The sequence below is a fragment of the Oryzias melastigma genome, linkage group LG4, assembly GCF_002922805.2.
Source record: "Oryzias melastigma strain HK-1 linkage group LG4, ASM292280v2, whole genome shotgun sequence".
NCBI classification, from domain to species: Eukaryota; Metazoa; Chordata; class Actinopteri; order Beloniformes; family Adrianichthyidae; genus Oryzias; species Oryzias melastigma.
Genome location: NC_050515.1, coordinates 1796757 through 1820054, shown reverse-complemented (window position 1 = coordinate 1820054; position 23298 = coordinate 1796757). Strand labels below are relative to the sequence as shown.

At 36.7% G+C, this 23298-nt stretch overlaps 1 protein-coding gene across 1 annotated transcript in view; it reads right to left on the bottom strand.

Annotated features, from left to right (window-relative positions):
• Positions 1-1397: 1397 nt before the first annotated feature.
• The window catches only part of rxrgb (retinoid X receptor, gamma b), a 40506-nt gene continuing 18605 nt past the window's right edge, over positions 1398-23298 (bottom strand). The window contains exons 2-10 of the mRNA XM_024279382.2: positions 13629-13870; positions 9700-9844; positions 9376-9555; positions 7240-7400; positions 4978-5107; positions 4636-4768; positions 3254-3345; positions 3045-3150; positions 1398-2632 (exon numbers count right to left, since the gene is read on the bottom strand). Coding sequence (XP_024135150.1) covers positions 2485-2632; positions 3045-3150; positions 3254-3345; positions 4636-4768; positions 4978-5107; positions 7240-7400; positions 9376-9555; positions 9700-9844; positions 13629-13870 — 1337 coding nt within the window. The 3' untranslated portion in view covers positions 1398-2484. The remainder of the gene's footprint in view (positions 2633-3044; positions 3151-3253; positions 3346-4635; positions 4769-4977; positions 5108-7239; positions 7401-9375; positions 9556-9699; positions 9845-13628; positions 13871-23298) is intronic.

The following is a 23298-nucleotide window of genomic DNA, read 5'->3' as shown; positions in this document are numbered from 1 at the left end:
ATCAGATAAAAACCTTTAACTACAAACACGCAGAAATAAGATATTTTAATGAAAAAATTCAACATTTTACAGTTTGACGGATCATTCTCTAACATTTATTTGAGATTTAAGACAATAAGTGAACAAATCAGAGTTTTTATAATAGCTATTGAATAAACATAAAGGATGGAGAAGTTCTTGTCGGAGTGAGACCTCAAAAAGTTTCGTTTTCATGGATCTGCATCCCAGACTGACACTTTTCCTCACTTTGTTTTAGTGATTGAACTGAGATCCTGCTGAAGCTGACTGCCCCTCCAGTAAACGTGTCTATCAGCTGATCCTGCAGTTCAGCTTCCTGTATTCTGCTGAAGCTGCTCCATCAGATGAACAAACCTCAGAGCAGCTCAGGGTGAGTGTTGTTGTTCCAGAAGAACATCCTTTATGCATTTTGGGTAGATTGGGAGTTTTTCTGTGTGAAACCAGCTGATGCCAAGTTCCTGTTAAACTAGAAAAAACTTTTAATATTTAGAATATTGAAAATAAATGAATCTGTACATTTATATATTTATACAAATCTAATATTAATATGTAAAAAGGTTCAACTAAAACGCTGAACTCCTTGAGATAATTTACTGTTTACAAGTTTTGTTGTTTATTGTGACTCCAAAGTTGTAGTATTTTAATAATTTTTCAAATATTTTTCAAAAGTGTGTGACTTTGTGTAAATCTTTTATTTATTGGTGTTTGTTTCCTTTCACAAACACAAAAATATTTTTTTTACGATCAAAATGAGCCAAAATGAAAGAGAAAATGTCTCCATCTAGTGGACACTCCATGTAACTGCAAATCCAGCTGTTGAAACCATATTAAACTCAAAAACACAACTCTTTTATATTTTGGCATCATAGGAAAATGATCCGTTAAAAACCAAACTTTTATTGGTCATTGAAGTTTTTCAATTTATATATTTACAAAAATATTTACCACAAATAGGATGTATTATTTGTGTAATGATGTGTAAAAACGTTAAACTCCTCGAGAGAATTTACTGTTTACAGGTTTTGTTTTTTATCATGATTCCAATTTTTTTTTGTTTTGATGTTGTTTTAAAGTGTGTAACTTTGCAAAAATCTTTTTGTGTAATCATAATCAAGTATTTTTGGTGGTTATTTCCTTTCACAAACACAAAAGTTTTTTTTCTATGATCAAAATGAGCGAAAATGAAAAAGAAAATGCCTCCATCTAGTGGACACTCCAAGTAACTGCAAATCCAGCTGTTGAAACATGAACCACAAAAACACATTTGTTTTATATTTTGGCATCTAAGGAAAATGATCCATTAAATAACCAAACTTTTATTGGTCATTGAAACGTTTCATTTTATATATTTATAAAAATATTTACAACAAATAGAATGATTTTTTTTTTTTTGATAATGATGTGTAAAAGTGTTGAACTCCTCGAGAGAATTTACTGTTTACAGGTTTTGTTGTTTATTAGGATTCCAAATTTTTATTTTATTTTATTTTTTTATGTTGTTTAAAAGTGTGCAACGTTGTGGCAATCCTTTTGTGTAATCATAATCATGTATTTCTGGGCGCTTGTTTCCTTTCTCAACACACAAAAATATTTCTCTGTGATCAAAATGAGCCAAAATGAAAAAGAAAATGCCTCCATCTAGTGGACACTCCGTGTAACTGCAAATCCAGCTGTTGAAACAACATGAACCAAAAACAGATTTCTTTTATATTTTGGCATCAAAGGATAATGATCCATTACATAAACAAACTTTTATTGGTCATTTAAAATATTCAATTTATATATGAACAAAATGTAATTACCACAAATCGGATGAATTATTTGTGAAAATGATGTGTAAAAATATTGGACTCTTCTAGAGAATTTACTATTTACAGGTTTTATTGCTTAACATTAATCCAAAGTTTTTATTTTTTAATGTGGTTTAAAAGTAATACATTTGTGGCAATCTTTTTGTGTAATCATAATCATGAATTTTGGGTGGTTGTTTCCTTTCTCAACACACAAAAAAATATTTCTCTGTGAACAAAATGAGCCAAATGCCTCCATCTAGTGGGCATTCCGTGTAACTGCAAATCCAGCTCTTCTGACAACATGAAACAAAAACACATTTCTTTTATATTTTAAATAACTTTATTCTGTGAGAATTGTTTAATGTATTTTTTATGAAATGCATGTATGTTTTTTTGTTGTTTTTGCACAATTTTCTTTGAATAAAATATGATTCCTTTGTTTGAAATATCGTCTTGCTTTTAAAACGAACACCTGAAATCAACTATTTACAAAAATCTGTTAACAACTCTAAAACAATTTGCTTCAACAGAACACTGTCCCCACGACCACAACTGTTCATTTTATTACATACATTTTACTTGGTACAAAATAATTTGCTTTACAATTTCTCCGTCCTCAAACGCTCACAGTGTGGGGTTATGTACAGGGGTGGGGGGGCGGGAAGGACTGGTGTCATGTGATCTGGTGCGGGGCTTCCAGCATCTCCATCAGGAAGGTGTCGATGGGCGTGTCACCGATGAGCTTGAAGAAGAACAGATGCTCCAGACACTTGAGGCCGATGGAGCGCAGGGCGGGCAGCCGCAGCAGCAGTTTGGCGAACCTGCAAATAATGCAACAAAACCGAATAAATCAGGGATTTACCGATATATCTGCGATTTAAAGTCACTTTTAAGTCCTTCTTAGGGCAAGATGGCAAACTTTCAAGAGAACAGAGTCAAAGCATTCTCTTAAAACAAGATTTTGTATTCTTTTTTAATATATTAATGAGGCAACTTTTAGATTTGCAACTCAAAAAGACACATTTCTTTTGTTTTTAGTGAAAAATAAACTAGTTTCACCCCCAAAAAAAGGTTTTTAGGGAAACTAAAGTAAGTTTTAAAGGTACAATCCCTCTCCTTCCAGTTTCTGAAACCTTAAAACACTTTTTTAAACTTGATTTTTCAGTCAGAATCCCCTTTAAGAGAACCAAGGGTTAGAAATGGATGTTTGCTGTCAGCCGGAGCGAGTCCTACCTGCCGGGCTGGTCTGGGTACTTCTGTTTGGTGTACGCCTCCAACGAAGCGTAAACCTTTTCCCTCAGCGCCTCCACCTCCGATGGGTTGGACAGGCCTTTGGCGTCTAAAACAAAGTCAAACCCATGTTCAAGTGTGCTGACAATAATCCGTCTCAGAGATCCTTCGTCTCCGAAAGGCTTTTTTTGGTGGCCGGAGGGCTGACAGACCCGGGTTGAAGAGGACGATCGCCCGCAGGCAGCCCAGCTCCGTCTTATCCATCTGCATGTCTTTCATTTTGGAGACCAGCTCAGTCAGGACCCTGCAGGAAACATCCACAAATCATCTTTTAGCTGCTGAGATTTCATTTTACACAAGCAGAAAACGAAACGGTGACAATATCTTTTAGATCAGCCGTCGAAAGTCCTGGAAACTCGATTGTTTTTCCTGATCTGCCATCGTGTGAAAAACTACAACCTCTTTCTAATGTCATCCAGCAGAAACGAAGGATTCAAATGTTTGGTTCAAAAAGTTCGATTCAGCTTTTTGACGTTTGAGGAAACTTAGAAAGGTGTTTAACTAAAATTTCTCTTCAAGGATTCAAACGGAACCATCAGGATTTTTATCATGTTACCTCTAGAGGCCCAGACTGTGTGTACGGTGGCCCTGAGGTACAAATCACATCAACAAGTCAGTTGATGCAAAAACTTTTCATCTAAACGACAATTAAAAGAGCAAAAATATAGTTAAAAAGGCATTACAATAGAGAAAATTAAACAAAATGACAGAAACTAAAGCGTAAAGCAAAAATAATTTCCTGAAAACAAACAAAAGAAAGTTAGAAAAACGAAACAGAATGAGAAAAGGTCAGTCCTGTGGAACATCACTGATTGGGTGATGAAGTTTGTCCATCATTTTAACCAAAATGAATCTGACCTGAAGCCATAATAAATACCAAATTTATGGAATTTTGTCTTAATTTCAGATGTATTTATTTATTTTTTTTTGTCGTTGTGATCTTTAAAAAATGTTTTGTACCGAGTGATTTGTTAATGTGATTTTTTTCCTTCAGGGCCACCGTATGTATGTAACATATATGTAACATTTTATTTACACCATTTATTTATTTATTTATTTTGTATTAGTTTATAAAATAAAAATAAATAAATAAATAAATAAAATTAAATAAAATTAAATAAAATTAAATTAAAAATAACTCTACATCAAAACCAGAGTTAGCCAAAAGTTTTTAATTAATTTAATTGATAAATTTAATTTTTAATCATTTTTCTCTGGTGATAAATTTCTCTCTTAAAAAGCCATTTTTTAGACTAAAACTTGAAATGAACAACAAAAACACAATAAAAACATGAATGAGGATTAAAGATATTCATAAACATTATAAAAAAACAAAACTACAACGTGAATGTAAAGAAACTCCTAAGAAAAATCGTGGAGAACACCAAATCACCCTTTCAAAATACTACTTCCTGTTACACAAAGCCTCCTTTAATGAAGTACATTTCAGTCCAGGTTAGTCGTTGTTTTTCTGACTTCACGTGGAGCTTTTATTTTTGCAGAGCCCACAGCAGCTCACCTGGGAGCTCCTCACCTGTCAAAGATGGACCCGACTCCGGCGCTGTGGGCGCTGCTCCTGTGGACGTGGAGCCCCGTCGCCAGCAGAATGCCGTCTTTTACCGTGACCGAGCGATGTGAGAAAGAGGCGATGAGCAGCTCGTTCCAGCCTGGATCCAAAAAACAAAACCCGTCAAACTCCAGGACTCTGTGCTCAGGTCTGCGGAGCTGCCAGCAGAGGGCAGTGTTGCTGAGGAAGAAGGCTGAATACTTCAGTTATATTTGGTTTGAAAGCTGCAATAAACATGAAAATGTCAAAAATCCGGGGTTTCTGCTGCCAACATTCAGACGTGTCTTTTTGGTTTTGGCGGTCGCCTACCTGCTCGTAGTAAGATGACCTGGTCGTCTAGGGGGAGGTCGGAGAAGTGCGGGATCCTCTTGGCCCACTCCACCAGCGTGAAGAGCTGCTTGTCTGCTGCCTGGCAGATGTTGGTGACGGGGTCGTTGGTCTGGAGGAGGCCGAGAAGTCGTTATTTCATGTTTTTATTGCTTGTTTCTTTGAAACTAATATTCTACCGACAACAGTTACAGTCAAATGTTTCTATGAATGATTTCAGCAGCTGCATTTCCATCAAAACTTTATAAAAATTCTAGAAATGACAAAAAATCAAACCCGTTAAATCCACGATAAGTCATTCAAAAACACTTTCAGCAGATCCGTTCAGATTTCTGCTACAGCTCATCATCTATCAAAGGAGACGTCGGCGTCTCATTAAGGTCATGGAGCGGCGAGCTACCTGGGGCGACTATGGATGGAGGGATTCTGGGAAATCGTAGTTTCATAGAGGAAAATTCGACATGACACGCTCAGCTTTTGATGAGCGGTGATATTATGGGAGCTCCTGCGGCGCCGCTGACGGCAGCGCATCACCGTTGGTCCAACATTCATTCAATTCATTGAATTTCCGTTGCAGTTTTGCAAAAATATGTCCTGTTCGATTCACCTCAAAAACCACAATAAAGTGTTTTAGATCAATTTAAATTGACAAATTTCCATTTATTTTTGCAAATTTAATTTGTGCAATTTCACAGCCAATAGGAACGCAGCTTTTGATCAGTTGAGCAAAAACCTAAAAGCAGGTTGTGATAATTCAGGTGTCAAACTGTTGCATTAATGACGGCGATTCCTTAATGACGGAAACATTAGTCTGTTTTTATTTTTAATCTATAACTGTTGTTGGGTTCTCAAATATTAAATCTATTCCTGAAGACTTTTCAGATGAAATCTCGTCTGCGTCTTGGTCGCTTCGCCTCATGTGACCCAATTCCCTTTAATTACTTTAAAGTAGATATTTCTGAAGTTTTTCAAAGAAATAAACACTCTTGAACTGACTGTATTACTTATGATTATTATCGTGATTTTAATTGTATTTTATTTCTACTTGATCGTTTTTATGTTTTTCAGACCAAATCTCCATTAAAAAAGACTTAGAATTTCAATGAGACTTCATGATAAAATAAAGGTTAAATAAAAACAAAAATTTGCTTTTTAAGTTATGAATTTGATGTTTAAATTCCTTTTCAAATCCAAACTCTACATAGTCCTGCGTAGTTTTTTAATAGTAAAGGAATTTGGACAGTTTTTGCATGTTTCCTTTTATTCTTTTTTCTAAATTTATTGACAAACAATAGAACACAACAACAAAGTGAACGTTTCAGGGGGACTGAAATGTACGTAAATTGCAAAAAAAAAAAAACCATAAAATATTTAAATGTAAATAATATATAAGAAAAGAAACATCAATCCAATAACCTTCAGGGTTCAATAAATGTTACATTTTTACAAATGACCTTTTTGTTTTGAAGCAGTTTGATGAGCCGATTCTTTTAACTGATAAAATGTTGGAATGTAGGTTTGGAGTTAAACCATTTAGCTTTATGAACACAGTATCTGTGTCCGCATATTAATATTATTATTTTTAACAAACTTTATTGAGAGTTTTTATGAAGAACAGGATCCTGGACATCATTATTTTCAGGGGAATACATTAGAAAAACAGAAATAAGTCAATATTAAACTATTCTGTAACCTGAAACTGTCCATTAATATTATGGTCTGCACCTGTGATGTCATCAGCGTGCGACTTTGTAGTTTTAAACAGAACTGACCCAAAACAAGGGGTTTGTTTTAATAAATGAATGGGGTCCATGGACGGCTGATCACATGGGACAGTAAACTGGATTAAGGTATATTAAAAATACCGTTTGTGTTCAATATTTTGGGATTAAAGTTTTCCAGCTGTTTTGATGTGTTAAATTAGACCTGATGTTTGGTTCTTGTTTTTTTATTTTTTCCTAATTGCTCAAGATTGAAAAAAAAATCCTTTTAGTGGTTTAAAAGTAAAAGTTGGAACTGTTTTAGCCACTTTTTTAGTTGTATTTTAACTTTTTACTGCACCAAAACATAACAAAGTTTAATGGAAATACTTTAAATTGAGATTTTTCACAGCAATTAATCATTTATAATAGTTTAATTAGATTATTAATCACATGACAGCACTAGTTATAATATCTACAGTCAAACTCATCATCCTGACGACTCAAATTCTGTCTGAATTTCTGTAAAAGCTGAGATCCTTACGGAGTTCCCGGAGCTGCTGTCGCTGTACGTCTCTGTTTTGGGCTCCACCGCCAGCTCAGCATCCAGGATCTTGTCCACCGGCATCTCCTCGTTGAAGCTGCAAGTCGACTCGACCTCGTTCTCCCCGCGTTCCTTCCCACGCTGCCGTTCTTCCTGCACCGCTGCACACACAAACGAGCAGATAACAAAGTTAGAGACACGTTGGATTCATATTATATAGAGAAAATATCCGGTTTTACAGCAGGTTAAATAGAGCATCAGTTCAGAGAGGAAGTTCACCTCTCACCGCAGAAGTTCGTTTTACAGAATCCTGCGCAGTGATACGGAACATTTGGGTTGTGAGACCGGGACTTCTTTTTTTAGGCGTGCATCATCACCGCGGTTTATCACTTTTAATCAACACCCAATCAGAATCGAGTATTCACCCGAAACCATTATATAATTAAGGTTTAATATCAAAAATGTTCCAACAAATAGTTAGGAAGAGATACAAAAAATAAGTATAAACATTATATTTACTCTTTTTGGGGATTTTTTCCAACATTTTTTAATATTTTACTTCCAAACTGGGATGAATATCCAAACAATGATCAAGAAAAGTTGTGTTTTACCTTCAGATTTTAAATTTTTACTAGAGCCGGGAATCAATTAAAAAAATTAACTAATTAATCGCAAACATAGGAAAAGTTAATCGCAATTATTATTATTGTTTTTTTCTTTTTTGCAAGTAAAGTCAGAATGAAAGTCCCATCAGTTGTCACACACAGGAGTGTGACATTTGTTCTCTGCATTTGACCCTGGGGGAGGGGTGAGCTGCAGACACAGCCGCGCTCAGGAACCATCGGGTGGTTTAACCCCCAAATCCAGAGTGTCAAACAGGGAGGAACTGGTTCCCATTTTTAGAGTCTTTAGTATAACTTGGCAAGGGTTTGAACTCACAACCTTCCAATCTCAGGGCAGACACTCTACCACATGTGTCAAAGTCCAGGCCAGAGGGCCGGATCCGGCCCTCCAGATCATTTTATTTTATTGTCATTAATGATCCGATTTTATCTTGAGTTCTCATTTCTAACTTGTATAATTTTGACAAAATATATTTTTATGGAGAGTAAAATATTGAAAGTTATTTAAGGTTTAAGTTGATTTATTCTGGAATAATATTCCTGACTTTTTATTATTCAGAATTATGTTACAAAGTTACAGTTTTAAAGTTTTAAAAGTTGCCATTCTGCTAGCTTTTTGGACTATTTTGGTATTAAGATTTTTTAGGCTATTTTTAGGCTATTCGGGAGTTTAGCTAATATTTCAGCAACATGCTAGCTGTTTTTGTCTAATTTAGACTTTTTTTTCCAATTTTTTTTGTCCATTTTGGAGTCAGGCTAATATATATGCGCTAGTTGTTTTGGGTTATTTAGAATTTTTAAAAGTTTTTTTGGGTGTTTTGTTGTTTAGCTACTATTTACACACTAGCTGTTTTGGCAAACATAAGTTTTTTTTCTTTTTAACCCAGATTTAGCATTTAGCTAATTTTAGCTGGCTATCAGCTTCAGCCTTTTCAACTATTAGGTGTAACGTTTTCAATTTCAGCATCTTCAGCGGCCAAATTCAGCTACCAGCATTCACACTATTGTAGTCACACTACATGTAATTCATAATAATGTTAAAATTTACGGTTTTAAAGTTTTAAAAATGTAGTTTTAGAGTGTTCCATAAATGTTTATCCTGTTCGACTTAAGGTGTGTTTTGGATTTTGCCCCCCTGTCCGATCGAGTTTGACCCCCGGCTCTACCACAAGGTCACGTATTAATCCCAATATATAATCACAAAACTGTACATTTAGAGAGTTTATTTTTAATTAAAACTGACAATCAATATAAAAAATCTGATTAATCACACTTCTGTGTTGATTAATCACTATTACACAATGTTTTATTGGTAGATTTTGCAGCTTTTGAACAGAAACACGCCGCGGAGGCCTAAATAACGTGTTAATTCTGTTTGATTAATCACATGCGTTAACGCGTTAATGTTCACAGTTTTAATAAAGCTTTGCTACAACACTAATAACTCTGAAAACACGTTTCCAGCTCCATAAACCTGTTCACTTTCATCTGAAGGAGCTCAGGTCTCCCTCACCTTCTCTCTTCATGCCCATAGCCAGGCACTTCTGGTAGCGACAGTACTGACAGCGGTTCCGCTGGCGCTTGTCGATGAGGCACTCCTTGCTGTCTCGACACGTGTAGCTGAGATCTTTGCGGACGGTCCTCTTGAAGAAGCCCTTGCAGCCCTCGCAGCTGTACACGCCGTAGTGCTTCCCTGTGGGACACAAACCCGCATCAGTCCCACCTGCTCGCCACACGCCACGCTTCCTGACGCGGGCGCCCAGCGTTCCGCTCCAGCTAGACGTCACTTTGACATTCCTGACCAGGATTGATGTTTGTCTGGATTTAAAGCCCCTACCTGAGGAGCGGTCCCCACAAATGGCGCAGATGTGCTTGGACATCCCCCCCGGGCTGGTGCACTGGTAGTTGAGGTTCCCCAGGTTCTGCAGACCCGGCGGGGGCTTGATGTCCTCGGAGCTGCTGACGCTGTTCATGGAGTTCATCTGAGGAAATAAGAACAAAGAGTTGGAGAGGCAGAACGGAGCCGACAGGGAGGAGGAGGAAGTGGAGAGGAAGTGAGAAGTGTCGAGCCGTCTTATGACACTCTCTGCCTTCACTTATTTTTGCGATTTGTCTTCCGCTAGAAGACTTTTTTTCCCCTTCCACCCACACGCTTTGTTGTTAAAGTGGCCCAGCATGTGATCACATGCTCGTGGTGGGAGGGGCTAAGGCCTGTCATACAGGTTTTTTTTTGTTGACTAATGGTGGAAATGCTGCTTTCACACGGCGCAGTTCCAGCATGTGCCAGCAGAGGGCCCCCAAGGAAACACATCTGAGGAGAAACTCCCACTAGACTTCATGTGGCTTCTGTCATAAAAAGTCTTTCTCCCCTCATGTTGTGTGTCTCTCATTGTGTTTGTGAGATTATTTATAGAGGACAGGAGTGAGAGTGACCTCTCTGAACCCTCATGCTCGTTATATTTAATGCATCTTAGCATATAGGAAACTCTTCCCACAGTCGGTCAGGCTCTCCCTATAACTTATTTACACCGTGCACTCTGAGGATCCTGTAACAGCCGACTGGAGCTGAACAGACGAGAACAGTCGGTAAAACTGTCTTATTTTGGGGTTAACTTTATGAAAAGGGACTAAATTTCCTGCCTTGACAGTCTTAGATAGAACATCCTCCCCTGTGCACCTGCCCACAGGTGAGTTTCCTCCTAACATTCGGTTCTTCCCACACAGACTGAAGATCCGGGTCTTTATCGGACGTTCTGCTAACAGCTTCAGACCGACTGCAAGCTGCAGCAGAAGAGCTGAAAGCAACACGTATGGATTATTGATGCGTCATACATTCTTTATTCTACACATGCTAAGCTGTTTCCTGAACGCGAGTTCTCGTCGAGTCTTTACTGGGTCAGAGGGAAACGTTACATCTGAGCAACAAACATTTGAAAGCAAACGTTTGTTCGAAATGTTTTAAAGTTCTACTCCAACTATATTTTTGTTCTATTGTGAAATCGCTTCAAGTGTTTTCTCTTTTTTTATGATTATGACATTTTAAAAAAAATATGTCCTTTTTTTTAAGACATAGTTTCTGTAGAGCGGCAGGAGCTCATTGGAAATTCGCCTCTGAGTTGTGAGTGGGACTGTTAGCACAAAAGTTAGCACCGCTAACTTCCCATTGGTTATTCCAGGGGTCTGCGGCTCCGGAGACACATGTGGCTCTTTAGCTTCAATGAAAAATGATAACGGTTTAATACTTAATAGATAGGTTAGTTAAGTTTTGGAATTTCTGTTTAGATTTTTAACATATAAACAACTCAGCAAAAAACTGTTATTTTACTGCATGAAATTCTATAGAAATATGATTTAAATCTTCTGCTTTTAGTTACTCAAACAAAAGTCTCCAAATGTTTTCTTTGGTAAATTAAATTACACTGAAGTGGTTAAAGCTTTAAACAAATGCTGTTTAAAAGGATTTAATTATGTGTTTTGTGCCTCACATCTTAGAGAAGGACAATAAAAAGCTCAGTTTATTCTAAATGTTTTGAGTTTCTTTAAATAAATAGATTCTACTAAAATGTTGTTTATATCTCAGAGAAAAAAGGGGGAAAAACAATAGTAGTTCACCAAAATCCTAATGATAAAAAACAGTTTTGACTGTGTTGCATTTTTGATTTACGTAAAACGACCTTTTTTGACACAGCCTGGGTTTTATTTTGAAAGGAACCAGGGCGTGCTGCTGTCAAAACTAAACAAAGTTACAACTCCTTTGTTCGTATAAACATATAGACACTGTTGTAATGTAAATATTGTCATATTTAAGCTACATTTATAAAATTAATTGACAAAAAACATAAATATTGTGCATTTTCGTAACAATAAAGTGAGACTTTGTGGCTCTCGGTGGGTTCTGGTCTGTAAGAAATTAGACAATTTTTAGTCTTAAAGGTTGCAGACCGCTGGTTTATACGCTCTGCTGCTAGCTTATAGCTCCTCACAAACCCAAGCTAGCATTAGCATAGCATAAGCGACATCAGAGTTCTCCAGCCGTACAGGCTTGATCCAGATTTCAGGAAAACAAAGACATTCATGGATTCATGGATCTATTTGTTTACAAGTGGGAGACTTTGGCCCCGCCCATCACAGTCGCTGCATCGTAAACCTAAACTTTTTAAAACCGCAGGTTTTTTTCTGCTCTTGATCCAACACAATTTGAATAAAAAATACTTCAGTTATTTTATGTTTATGAGAAAAAACATGCCAAAAACAGGATTTTCATTGGAGAAGAGATGCATCTTCTTCGGCTACAGCAAAGCTCAGTCCAGGAGGCGTGTCATTTAACAGAGATTTAACAGTAAAGCTTATCATCTCCTTCAGGACGAAGTCGCTGAGATTTTAGCTTCTAGCTTTAGCAGAAAAAAGCCAAACCCTGGTCTGGTCCGACCTGGTCTATTGTGCTCCATGAACACCAGAGCGGTCTAGTGTGAGTCACACTCTGTGACAGTGAGAAGATGCAGCTCCTCAAAGACCAGAGGATGGCCCGACCAGCGAAGACAAAGGACAGTTCTTCTCTGTCCTCCAGTTATCCGTTACAGAGGTGATGCTGATGCTTTTGCATACAGTGACGGTTCACGAGTCACCGATGACCTCAGGGGGAGGAGTTTAGAGGTCAGTGGAAGGGGAGAGAGATGACAAAGACTTCTAGGAGCTGGAAAAGTCTCCCCGAATGAAGAGCGTAAATTAGCCGAAGAATGTCGGACTCAATGGATGTGGGTCGTACCAAAGGAAGAAGCTGAATTTAGCTGCATTCCTGACTTCAGATCTAAGCCGTCGACAGTTTCCATCCAGAGAGTTACTCAGAGGAAAAGGTCATGTCAGAAATGCAAGAAGATGTTGAGAAAACACAACTAGCTTTAAATAAAACCCACAGAGGAGGTTCTACTACACATGTGTCAAAGTCACGGCCCTGGGGCCGGATCCGGCCCTCCGGGTAATTCTATCCGGCCCTCCAGATCATTTTAATGACCCGATGTTATCTTTTTCTCATTTCTAACTTGTATAATTTTGACAATAAATATTTTTATGGAGAGTAAAATATTTAAAGTTATTTAATGTTTAAGTTGAGTTATTCTGGAATAATATTCCTGCCTTTTTATTATTCAGAATTATGTAAAAAAGTTACAGTTTTAAAGTTTAAAAATTGGCATTCTGCTAGTTTTTTGGATTTTTTTGGCATTTACTAAGATTTTTAAGGGTATTTTGTAGTTTAGCTAATGTTTAAGCTACATGCTAGCTATTTTAGGCTTTTCTTTTTAAGTTTTTAAGGCTGTTTTGGCTAATTTAGGCTTTTTTTTAGTTTGAGGCTTTTTTAAAGTTTCGCTATTTTTTCAGTAACATGCTAGCTGATTTGGCTATCCTAAGTTTGTTTTTCAGACTAATTTGGCATTTAGCTAATATTTTAGGTTGCAATCAGCTTCAGCATTTTTAACTATCAGCTTCAGCATTTTCAGCTATCAGCTTCAGCATTTTTAACTATCAATTTCAGCATCTTCAGCGCCCAAATTCAGCTTCCAGCATTCACACTAACATTATCACAGGTAATGATATATATCTAGTTCATAATTATTTTAAAAAGTTACGATTTAAAGTTTTAAAAATGTAGTTTTAGATGTTCAATAAATGTTCGGCCCGCGTCCACAGGTGTGTTTTGGATTTTGGCCCCCGTGTGGTTGACTTTGACCCCCTGATCTACTAGAACTGATCCGAGGTTCCTTTTCTCACCTGTGGACTGTTGAGTTGTCCGAAGTTCATGCTGGGGGTGGACTGCAGCGACACGGACGGCGATCCCAGAGACGACGTGATGACGGGATACGGAGAGGCCAGCCCGTTCATGGGCAGGCCCAGGCCGGACATGGGGGACTGGATCGGCCGGGAGGTGCTGATGACGGACGGGTGGCCCACCATGCCACCCATCGGAGGAGGGGGAGGGTGTGCGTGCGCGGCGCTCATCGGCCCTGAAGAGTCTGAAGAAGGAAATGTGATCAGAAGTGACCTGACATCACAGACGAGGAAATCTGCTTTTGATGGAGTTCATTTGCAACCAGAGAGGTGAGAGACAAGCGACCGACAGAGTTCACACCTCGACCGCGACCTGGAGGACACGAGGGAGGAAGGCAGCGCTGCATCCAGACGTTCACAGAAACAACCGACGATCGTTCAACGCAAGCTTCACGAGGCAAAGAGAAGTCTCTCCAGCAGCATCAAACTCTTCACGCCATGACAGTGAAACTAAACATGTGCATTTAAAACAACAAGAAGAATCATAATAATAAAGAAAGTCTTCAAGCTCCATTCGCCTTTCATCTCACTGGAGTGAATTAACACTTATCACAGAAATGTAGAATTTAAATCTCTTTGAATCCATGGTTTTTAATATCTTCTATAATAATCTAGAAGCCACAAAAAGTTAGATTCTGATCCTGCTGTGGATTCGGTTCGTTCAAACGAATCACCAGCATTCAAAATAAACAAAAGAATGACTGAATCTTCAGGCTTTTCAAGTTAAAAACATATTTTTTATGTTTGTGCTCCAACTGTTACTCTGTCTGCGGTTCTGTTAGCAGTTACTTCTAATAGAAAATAGATATAAATGTAAATATGTACTTAAATCTATATTGTCGTTTACTGTATTTTGTTAGGGGGTAGGATTACAACACTCCATGTTGAACATCATATTGAGGTCATTTATTTTAATTAATCATTTATATAAAAAAATGTTGTTTTTTATTGTTTTCTATGTATTGTTTGAAATAAAGGACTAACAAACAAATAATTTTACTTGTAATGGCCTAATATATTGATTAATATAAACGATTATCAATTAAACTGAATCAATTAAACAAATTTAACTAATTAATCACAAACCTGGAAAAATATTAATCGCGATAAAACTTTTTTTTAGTTACAGTATTCGCCGACTACTTATTATCTGTGAATAATCACAATATGAAATCACACACAAAACTGTACATTTAAAACGTTTAGTTTTTATTAGTGCCGTCAATCGATCATAAAAAATGAATCTGACTGTGTTGTGATCATCGCGACTAATAACAGTGTTTTACTAGGTACATTTTAAATTTGACCAATTTTAAAGCAGACCAGAGAGAACATTTTCCTTAACTTTACTGTCTGATTTTTTTTAAATGTATCCAGTGTTAACCCAGTAGTGTACTTTGTGAGCACAAAAAACATCAACAGTAAGATAATATAATCAGAAGTTTATAATATATATTTTTGAAATAATACTTGGATGAACTTTCTAATGTTTTTTTCAACTAATTCTGACAGGAAAGTGGAGTAACAAACTAGGTTTGCTTTAAAGTCACATATAAAAAAGATAAAAGAGGATTATTTATAATCAATACATCTTTTTTTTCTTTTCAGCACCTGCTACAATGGTAAGAAACTTCAGAACAATATTTCTGCGTTCGGTAAATCTCTTTCAGGAAGTTCTTTCTCCCACCTGAACATCCAACATATCTGAGTCCTGTTTCCAGCCAAACAGCAAATCTCACATATGTGTTCATATTTTTTCTCTTTTTTAAAGGAAAATGACAAAAATAACGTTTTTAAATGCACAAATTTAGCCAAACCCATCAAAGTAAAAAAGGATTTCACCAAAAATTAGATTTGTTTGTCAACATTTTCAACATTTAATGGTTGAAAGAAACATATTTTAGCCGATAACAATTATTTTATTTTAAATGTGTGCTGTATGTTAAGATACTGTACACATTTTCTTTTATATTTCCAGTTTGTGTAATGACTGTGAGAAAAAACAAAGATGTGGAACATCCTCTGAGCTCCCAAAGGATCTGAAGGCTTAAACAGTTCGAGTATTTCTGCCTTTTTCACTGCAACAGTCTGTAAATCACTACAGTCTGATGATTTAAAACCCCTCAAACTCCAAAAAAAAGAGTTTTATCATTTTAAAGGGAATCAAAATCAGGTATTAAAAATCAACCAGCAAGTGTTTATAAAGAGACACAAATTTGATAGTTTAGAGTCAAAATTGACCTTTAACATTTTTTTAAATTGACAGCCTGTAATTATTAAAATGCAGAGGACATTTCTACATTTGTTAGATTGATTTTATCCAGAGATTATTTTAACTTTAAGAGATTAAAAAATGTCCATAAAAACTGCTAGAATTCAGCACAAACATGACAAACAAGCAGACAGTTGAAATGTAGTTCAGATCCGCTTTTTATGCCGTTACTGCTCCATAAAGCAGGGCCCATGTAATTTCGGTCACAGGGTGCAGACTCTGAATTTATTGATGTAAACTGACAGGCTGGCATTTCCATAGATGACCTATTTAGAGCAGCCGTCCGTCAGCGGGCTAGCGGGGCATGGTGTGTGATTTCATGCACGTGCCGTAGCTGTGAAGACACATTTCAGCCGATGCCATCATCATCATCTGTGTACAGTATGTGCGCTCTAAAACCAGCGCGTACTGTAAAGGTAAATGTAAATGCCAGCAGCCTTCGCCGTGCAGACGCACATCACCGACTTTCACTCAAGCAAATGAAACAAACTGCAGCATAAACGCGCCGCCACAACCATCTGGACCGGCCCGGAAAAGCCTCCGCTGGTGGGTCGGTGCTCCTCCAGCATCACCGGGTCACAGGTCCACTTAAAGGTCGCGTTTACACACAGGAGAACGAACAGCTGCTTAGGGCAGAAAGTGAATTTATTCTTAAACCGCTCAAATCACAAGTCATAGAGTACATTTAAGAGGAGCACATCTATACAATTAAATATGGATTATAGTCTCTCTTCAGAGGTGATGAATATACATGTCATGAATAATGTTCTTGTTTGAAAATAAAATAGATAAAAAGGTGAACCAACAGTATCCAGTCTGAATAAAAAAATAATATAAAATCTATTTTTATGATTTCAGAAAATTGAGTTGCTGCTGAATATTTATTACGGCATTGACAAATATCTGACCGGTTTGTGCAAATTTAAGACTTTCTTTACCTGCAAGGATCAGACAATCCATTTAGAAATATCAGTTTTGTCCTCAGTTTAAAAAGAAAAGAATTGATTCTGGATAGATAAAACAAGTTTTATCAAAGTTTTATTATTTCTCAAGGTCAGTTTTTAATTAGATTTTGGCGGCAAAACTTCTGAATGAATTCTCTTAAACCTACAATTCATCAAAGTGTAGTAAAAGATGTTTAAAAGGCATTTATGTTCTGTTTCACACTGAGTCTTCCTTATACTTGCTTGAATATTTTAGTAAAATGTATTTATTTGGTCACGGATGATACTGTCTTAAAATGTTTCTCACTTTTATCCCAATAGTGTCATTTTATAAATGGTTTATTTATGTATTCTGCTATTAATTTAATTTTATTGGTGTTTTTAGACAAATTATTTTACTTATGAACTACTAATATATGTATTGCCACTTTTATCTTTAAAAACTTTTGGAATATAAATGTATATATGGCAGATTTATGTCTTATATATTGGGAGGCCTTGAATAAGTAATTTGTGTTTTTTGCCTCTCCTTGCTCTGTTATGTATTTTATTTGTGCTGAACAATATCAAAAACATAAAAAGTTTTATGGATAAAGTGATTTTCTGACTATATTTTACTCTATAAATGACTTAAACGACATTTTGATTCAGTTTAAATCCCTAACTGTCACAGCTCAGTTCCAGGAGTTACAATAAAGTTTAATAACATTAAAAAAAAGATCTTAGCCTGGAAAATGATATGTTTGAGTTCAAAAACACAAATACATTCATGATTAGTCTCTTTGGGACAGTTTGGATAGGTTTAAAGAACTTAAAAATACAAACAAATTACAAACATTTTCAACTAAATCAGCTGGTGGAAAAATCCTAAAAATAAAGATAAATACTCCGGTGTCTCTTTTGATACACATTGTGAGGCTGACAAGTACAATTTTCTATCCAAACACAATATAATTAATATAATTTGATGACTAATTAGGTCACAAAACTAAAAAAGTAAAGACAATAATTAGACAAACCAGTGAGAAAGCTCTTTAGTCCAAACTACTTTGAAAGCATTTCGATACATTTCTATAAATTCCAAAGTGTTGTATTATTATGTATTTTTAATAAAATCACACATTTGTGTCGCTGAAAAATTATTATGTATTTAAACAGGATTTTTCTGTTATTTTCTCTTGTTTGTGATTCTGGAGGAAATAAGTAAAAATTAAAGCTGCTTCTCTGCAGCTTTCCCCCCCACAGCGCAGCAGTCGTCCCAGGAAACTCATACAAAAAGTTTTTTTTTTTTGTCTGAATACCAGAAAAAGTTCACAAGCAGAATTTGGATTCCAGTTTTGTCTGTTTTTCCTGCCAAATGTACCAAAAGGGATTTCAAATTTTTGCAAACGTTTTGAAATGCTGCTCAGATGGTTAACCTCTGTGAGCATAAAAGAACAGTTTGACAAAAACAATGAGGAGTTGTCTTCAAACTGGACACAGAGTTTCTGTTTGACACTTAAAAACACAGCTGGTCATTCAGTCCCGCTCTTAATGCCAAGGAACAGATGTTGTGCAACTTCCTGTTTAGCGCTGAGCCTAAAGCCTCCGCCCTCTTTTTACTCTCTTTCTCTGTCCGGTTCTTTATGAGAGGACTTTAAAAACCCAAATCCTCCCCCCGTTTGTCCTGCACAGCTGACAGATCGTATGAGAAACACTAGAACGCTTTTTCTCTGTCAGCATCAAACAGAACGAGAACAAAAAGTGCTTTTCTGATTTCATGTTAAAGGCGGGAACGCATGTGGAGAGTGTTATGCAACAGATGATCGGTGTACAGCTTGTACTGTCTGTGTCGGGTAAACTCTGTCAGGTGCAAAACCATCGGCTCTCCTGCTGACTTCCAGGAGTCTTCCTCCTCCTTAGACAAGAAGAACTTTGATCAAAGAGAATGTTTATGACTATAAAAAAAAAATGTACTTATAAAAACACATTTGCAGAAACTAACTTCATCTCTGTAACCTTTTCAGTTCTTTGATTCCAAAAATAAAAGTGAAAAAGTGACGTCGGGATGAGGTGTGAGAATGCAGGTCAGGGTGGGGGAGTGTGTGTGTGTGTGGGGGGGGGTTTACTGTGGTATTTTTAGATACTATTAGGAGTATTTTGTTCTTTGCCGGACCGTGACGCCCGGACACGCCCCATCTTGGAAACTAAACAGGGTTGGGCCTTTAGCTCGTCCTCAGATTGAGTCCTCCCAGGTGCTTCATGGCCACAAGGGGGCGCTCACCACTGATTTCACCATTGACTGTTTAAAGAGAACTGGACTGAGTGAGTGTGACATTTACATCCGGCTCCAACGAAATTAAGTCAATTTAGTCACCATTTTTTTCAACACACGTGAAAATGCTGGAGCCAGATGGTCAGTGAGCAGTGATTGGTCCGAATCAGTCTGAGTTAACGTTTCTATGACAACCACTCTCACCAATCAGGAGTGAGCTTGTTAGAAGGACACACCCACACCACTTGAAAGCAGGCTTCATGAATCAGTCAAAGGCTGTAAACGTCAGACGTGGGGGCCAACAGGCTCCGCCTTCTTTCATTGAAGCATCTGATTGGTCAGTTTCTAAATTAAATAACTATAACTAAAGAAAAAATAGGAAGAAAAAAAATGAGGATTTTCAAGATGTTGGAAAAAGGTAGCAAAGATGTTGTGTTCACCTTTCAGCACACACCATCAGGAATCAATCGGTTACCCAATCTGTAATGGCTACACATTTTTTACAGTTACACAGTGTGTAAAGGGTACCTTATCTGTACTGAATACTTGATCTGCACTGACTACCCGATCTGTAACAGTTACTTAATTATGTACTGACTACCCGATCAGTAATGATTACTTGATTGGTAATAACTACCGAATCTGCAACGATTCCTTGATCTGTACTGACTACCCAACCTGTAACGGTTACTTGATCTGTACTGACTACCCAATATGTAACGATTACTTGATCTTTAGTGACTACCCGATCTGTAATGGTTGCACAATTTATAACAGCTAAACGATCTTTAACGGTATGCTGTCTGTAACCGCTTCCCAATCTGTCACTGTTACACGATCGGTTACACAATCTGCAACGGTTACACGGTCTTTGACAGCTACACGATCTGTAACGGCTACCTGATCAGTGACTACTACCCAATTAGTCCCTACATGCACTGAAATCTTTGGATCTTACGAACATAAACTTCCTAAAATGTTTATTATATAATGATTTTTTTTTTGTTGAAGTTTATTTCATTGTTGAGAAAAACAAAAGAAACGTTAAGGAGGATAAAGACTGCATGATCCGGCAAAGGACTGCATGAATTCATGAGATCACGGAGTTATCTGCTGGTCAAATGGTTCGTAAAGGAGGGAAAATCTGTCAGAAAATGTTACAGAGAGATGATCCTTTTCATATATATTTCCTTTTAATTATTTAACGATGTATTACAAAGTTTACAATCTAGGAACAACAAATTGGTCAGTTTCTAACTTAAATAACTTGGCCTACATAAAAATATGAAAAAAGAAGATTATCAAGATGTTGGAAAAAGGTGGCAAAGATGTTTCAGCACACAGCATCAGGTTACACAATCTGTAAATGCTACATCGTCTACAGTTACATGGTCTGTAAAGGCTACCTGATCAGTAACGGTTACATGATCGGTCATGGCTACCCAATCTGTAACGATTACACAATCTTTAACAGCTACCTGATAAGTAACTCCTACCTAATCAGTACCTATGAGTTAAGTCTTAATGCCAATCTGTTAATGTCAGAAGCAAATGAAGGAGAAAAGCTGCATGATTCATTAAAGCTTTAATAAACTATCGTCTTTATTTTTGTTAGCATGTAGCTTAAGCACTTCAGGTTAAAAACTAATGATGGTTAAGATGTGTGTTTTACATCCAGTTTACGAATGATCTGATTATTCAACTAATCAAGAAATTATCGATTTTTAGTCGAATACTAAAGTAACCGTTTGTGGCAGCCCTGCTATGAATAAAGTTAATCCTGTGGTGATTTGCTGCGGCGCCCCCTGAAGGCAATAGACTGAAAATCTAAAGTATTGTGATGGTAGAGATCTGAGTATTTTGGCTTTTTATTACCTTTTTTTTCAAACCAAATGAAGGGAAAAAATGCTGTTTTTTTCTCTGCTTTGATTAAACTATACATGATGTAATGTAGCGTTTAATTCATTTTGTTCTGCAAACCAAATGCTAACTTAAATTAAGTTACAGTAAAGACGTACTTAAAGTCCCAGGTGCTCCAATGAAAGACAAAGCAGTGACAGGAGAATCTACCCGTGTGATTTTAAGGGATCTTCCCTAGAATGACGTCACCTGACCACAGAGAAATTCCCTTTATGCACCTCTAGACCTGAGAAACAACCAGGAAACCTGCAGACACTGACGGATCTTTTCTGAGCAGAGTTTGCTTTTCTACGTTCCCCGTCTGCCCGTGTGCAGCACGGCGCTTCAGCATCTATCTGAAGACAAACAAACAGGCCGAGCCGCGAAGGGCACCTTTGACCACTGGCGTCGCCAACCAAAGGTCGCCTCTTGCCAAACTCCTGAGCCAAGTTCAAAAGAGTTTCCTGCCTGCAGCAGCTGAGATGGAGTGAACGTTCCCATAAACGACTGCAGCAGCGGCTCAAAGTGACGATCTGTGATCGGTTTACGGGCGTGTTCAGGACGTGCAGCAGCTTCTGTGGTCTAAAATAAATTAATCCAGTGTTCCTTTCATTTCTACAGACACACACTGTTGCTAACTCACCTTTAACATACCTGTACAGAAGAACTTTTTCATTTCCTCTCTAAAGAGCAAATACTGTTCAAGCAAATCGTTACAGGTCAAAGATTAGATTAGGATTAGCTGCATTACCAATAACTAAATTCTACTGATTAATAGCAGAAAGGATCATTTGTGTGACAAGTTTGTCAATTTATAGTCTGAGAAAAGGAAAATTTACAGAGACATCATTCATTGATCATTAAAAAACAGATCCGTATCTTTTAATTAAGTCTGAAAAAGGTTCTGCACAACTCCTCAGTATAACTAGGTCACCAAAAATATCTGCTATTTACAGATTTGTTTACTTGTTTGCTATTTTATTGGGATTTCATTTATTGGTATTTCTCCTCTCCGAGAAACAAAAAGTGACATTGAATTTGAATAAAAATATGAACAAATCCACTGGTGCTGCCGCGATTAGTCGACTAATCGACGACTAATCAATTATTAGAATAGTCAACGACTAATTCAATAGTTGATAAGTCGTTACTTTATATTATATGGAGTCAGAATGTAGTAAAGTTGAAAGTCATAATGGCATAATGCAAGCTTTTAGGACTAATTTGGTATTTATTAAGGTTTTTTGGGCTATGTTGGCGTTTAGCTGATATTTCAGCTACATGCTAGCTGTTTTAGCTAATTTAAGATTTTATGTTTTTTAGGCTAATCTGGAGTTTAGATAATATTTCAGCTACATGCCAGCTGTTCTGGCTAATCTAGGCTGTTTTATTTTTTTGGCTAATTTGGCATTTAGCTGATATATCAGTTGTATGTTGTTTTGGCTAACTTAAGCCTTTTTTGTTTGTTTTTTAGACTGTTTTGGAATTTAGCTAATATTTCAGCTACATGGCAGCTATTTTGGCTAATTTAAGATTTTTTCTGTTTTTTTAGGCTAATTTGGAGTTTAGCTAATAATATTTCACCAGCATGCCAGCATTTTTGGCTAATTTAACCTTTTTTTTTGCTTTTTAAACTATTTTGGAGTTTAGTTAATATTCAACTACACGCTAGCTGTTTTGGCTAATTTAGGCTTTTTTATTTTTTAGGTTAATTTGGCATTTAATTAATATTTTAGCTGGCTAAAATATTTCAGTTTCAGCGTTTTTAGTTATCGTCAGTCGCAGATAATGCTAGTGTGAATATATCTAGTTTTTAGTCAGTTTAAAGCCAATGATGGTTAGGATGTGTGTTTTACGTCCACTCTATGCATGATCCGATTAGTCGACAAATCTGAAAAAAAGAATCGGTTATTAGTCGACTACTAAAATAATTGTTTGTGGAAGCACTAAAATCTACTATAAATGGAAAATTAATATCATTAATACTATGGTAAAAGTTAGGGCTCCAGCTGATGTTTTAGTTGCCAAAAATGTACAATTCTGTGTACACAACGGCTATTCATAGGGCTGTGTATCGGCAAGAGTCTGGCGATACAATATGTATCACGATGTGATATCCTAACATTTGACAGAAACAATATATCACAATTTTTAAAGAGTTAGGCTTTGAAAACTTTGACTGAATGCTAAAATAGTACAAAATACACTATATATAATATACTATGTTTTTATTTGGAGCACATG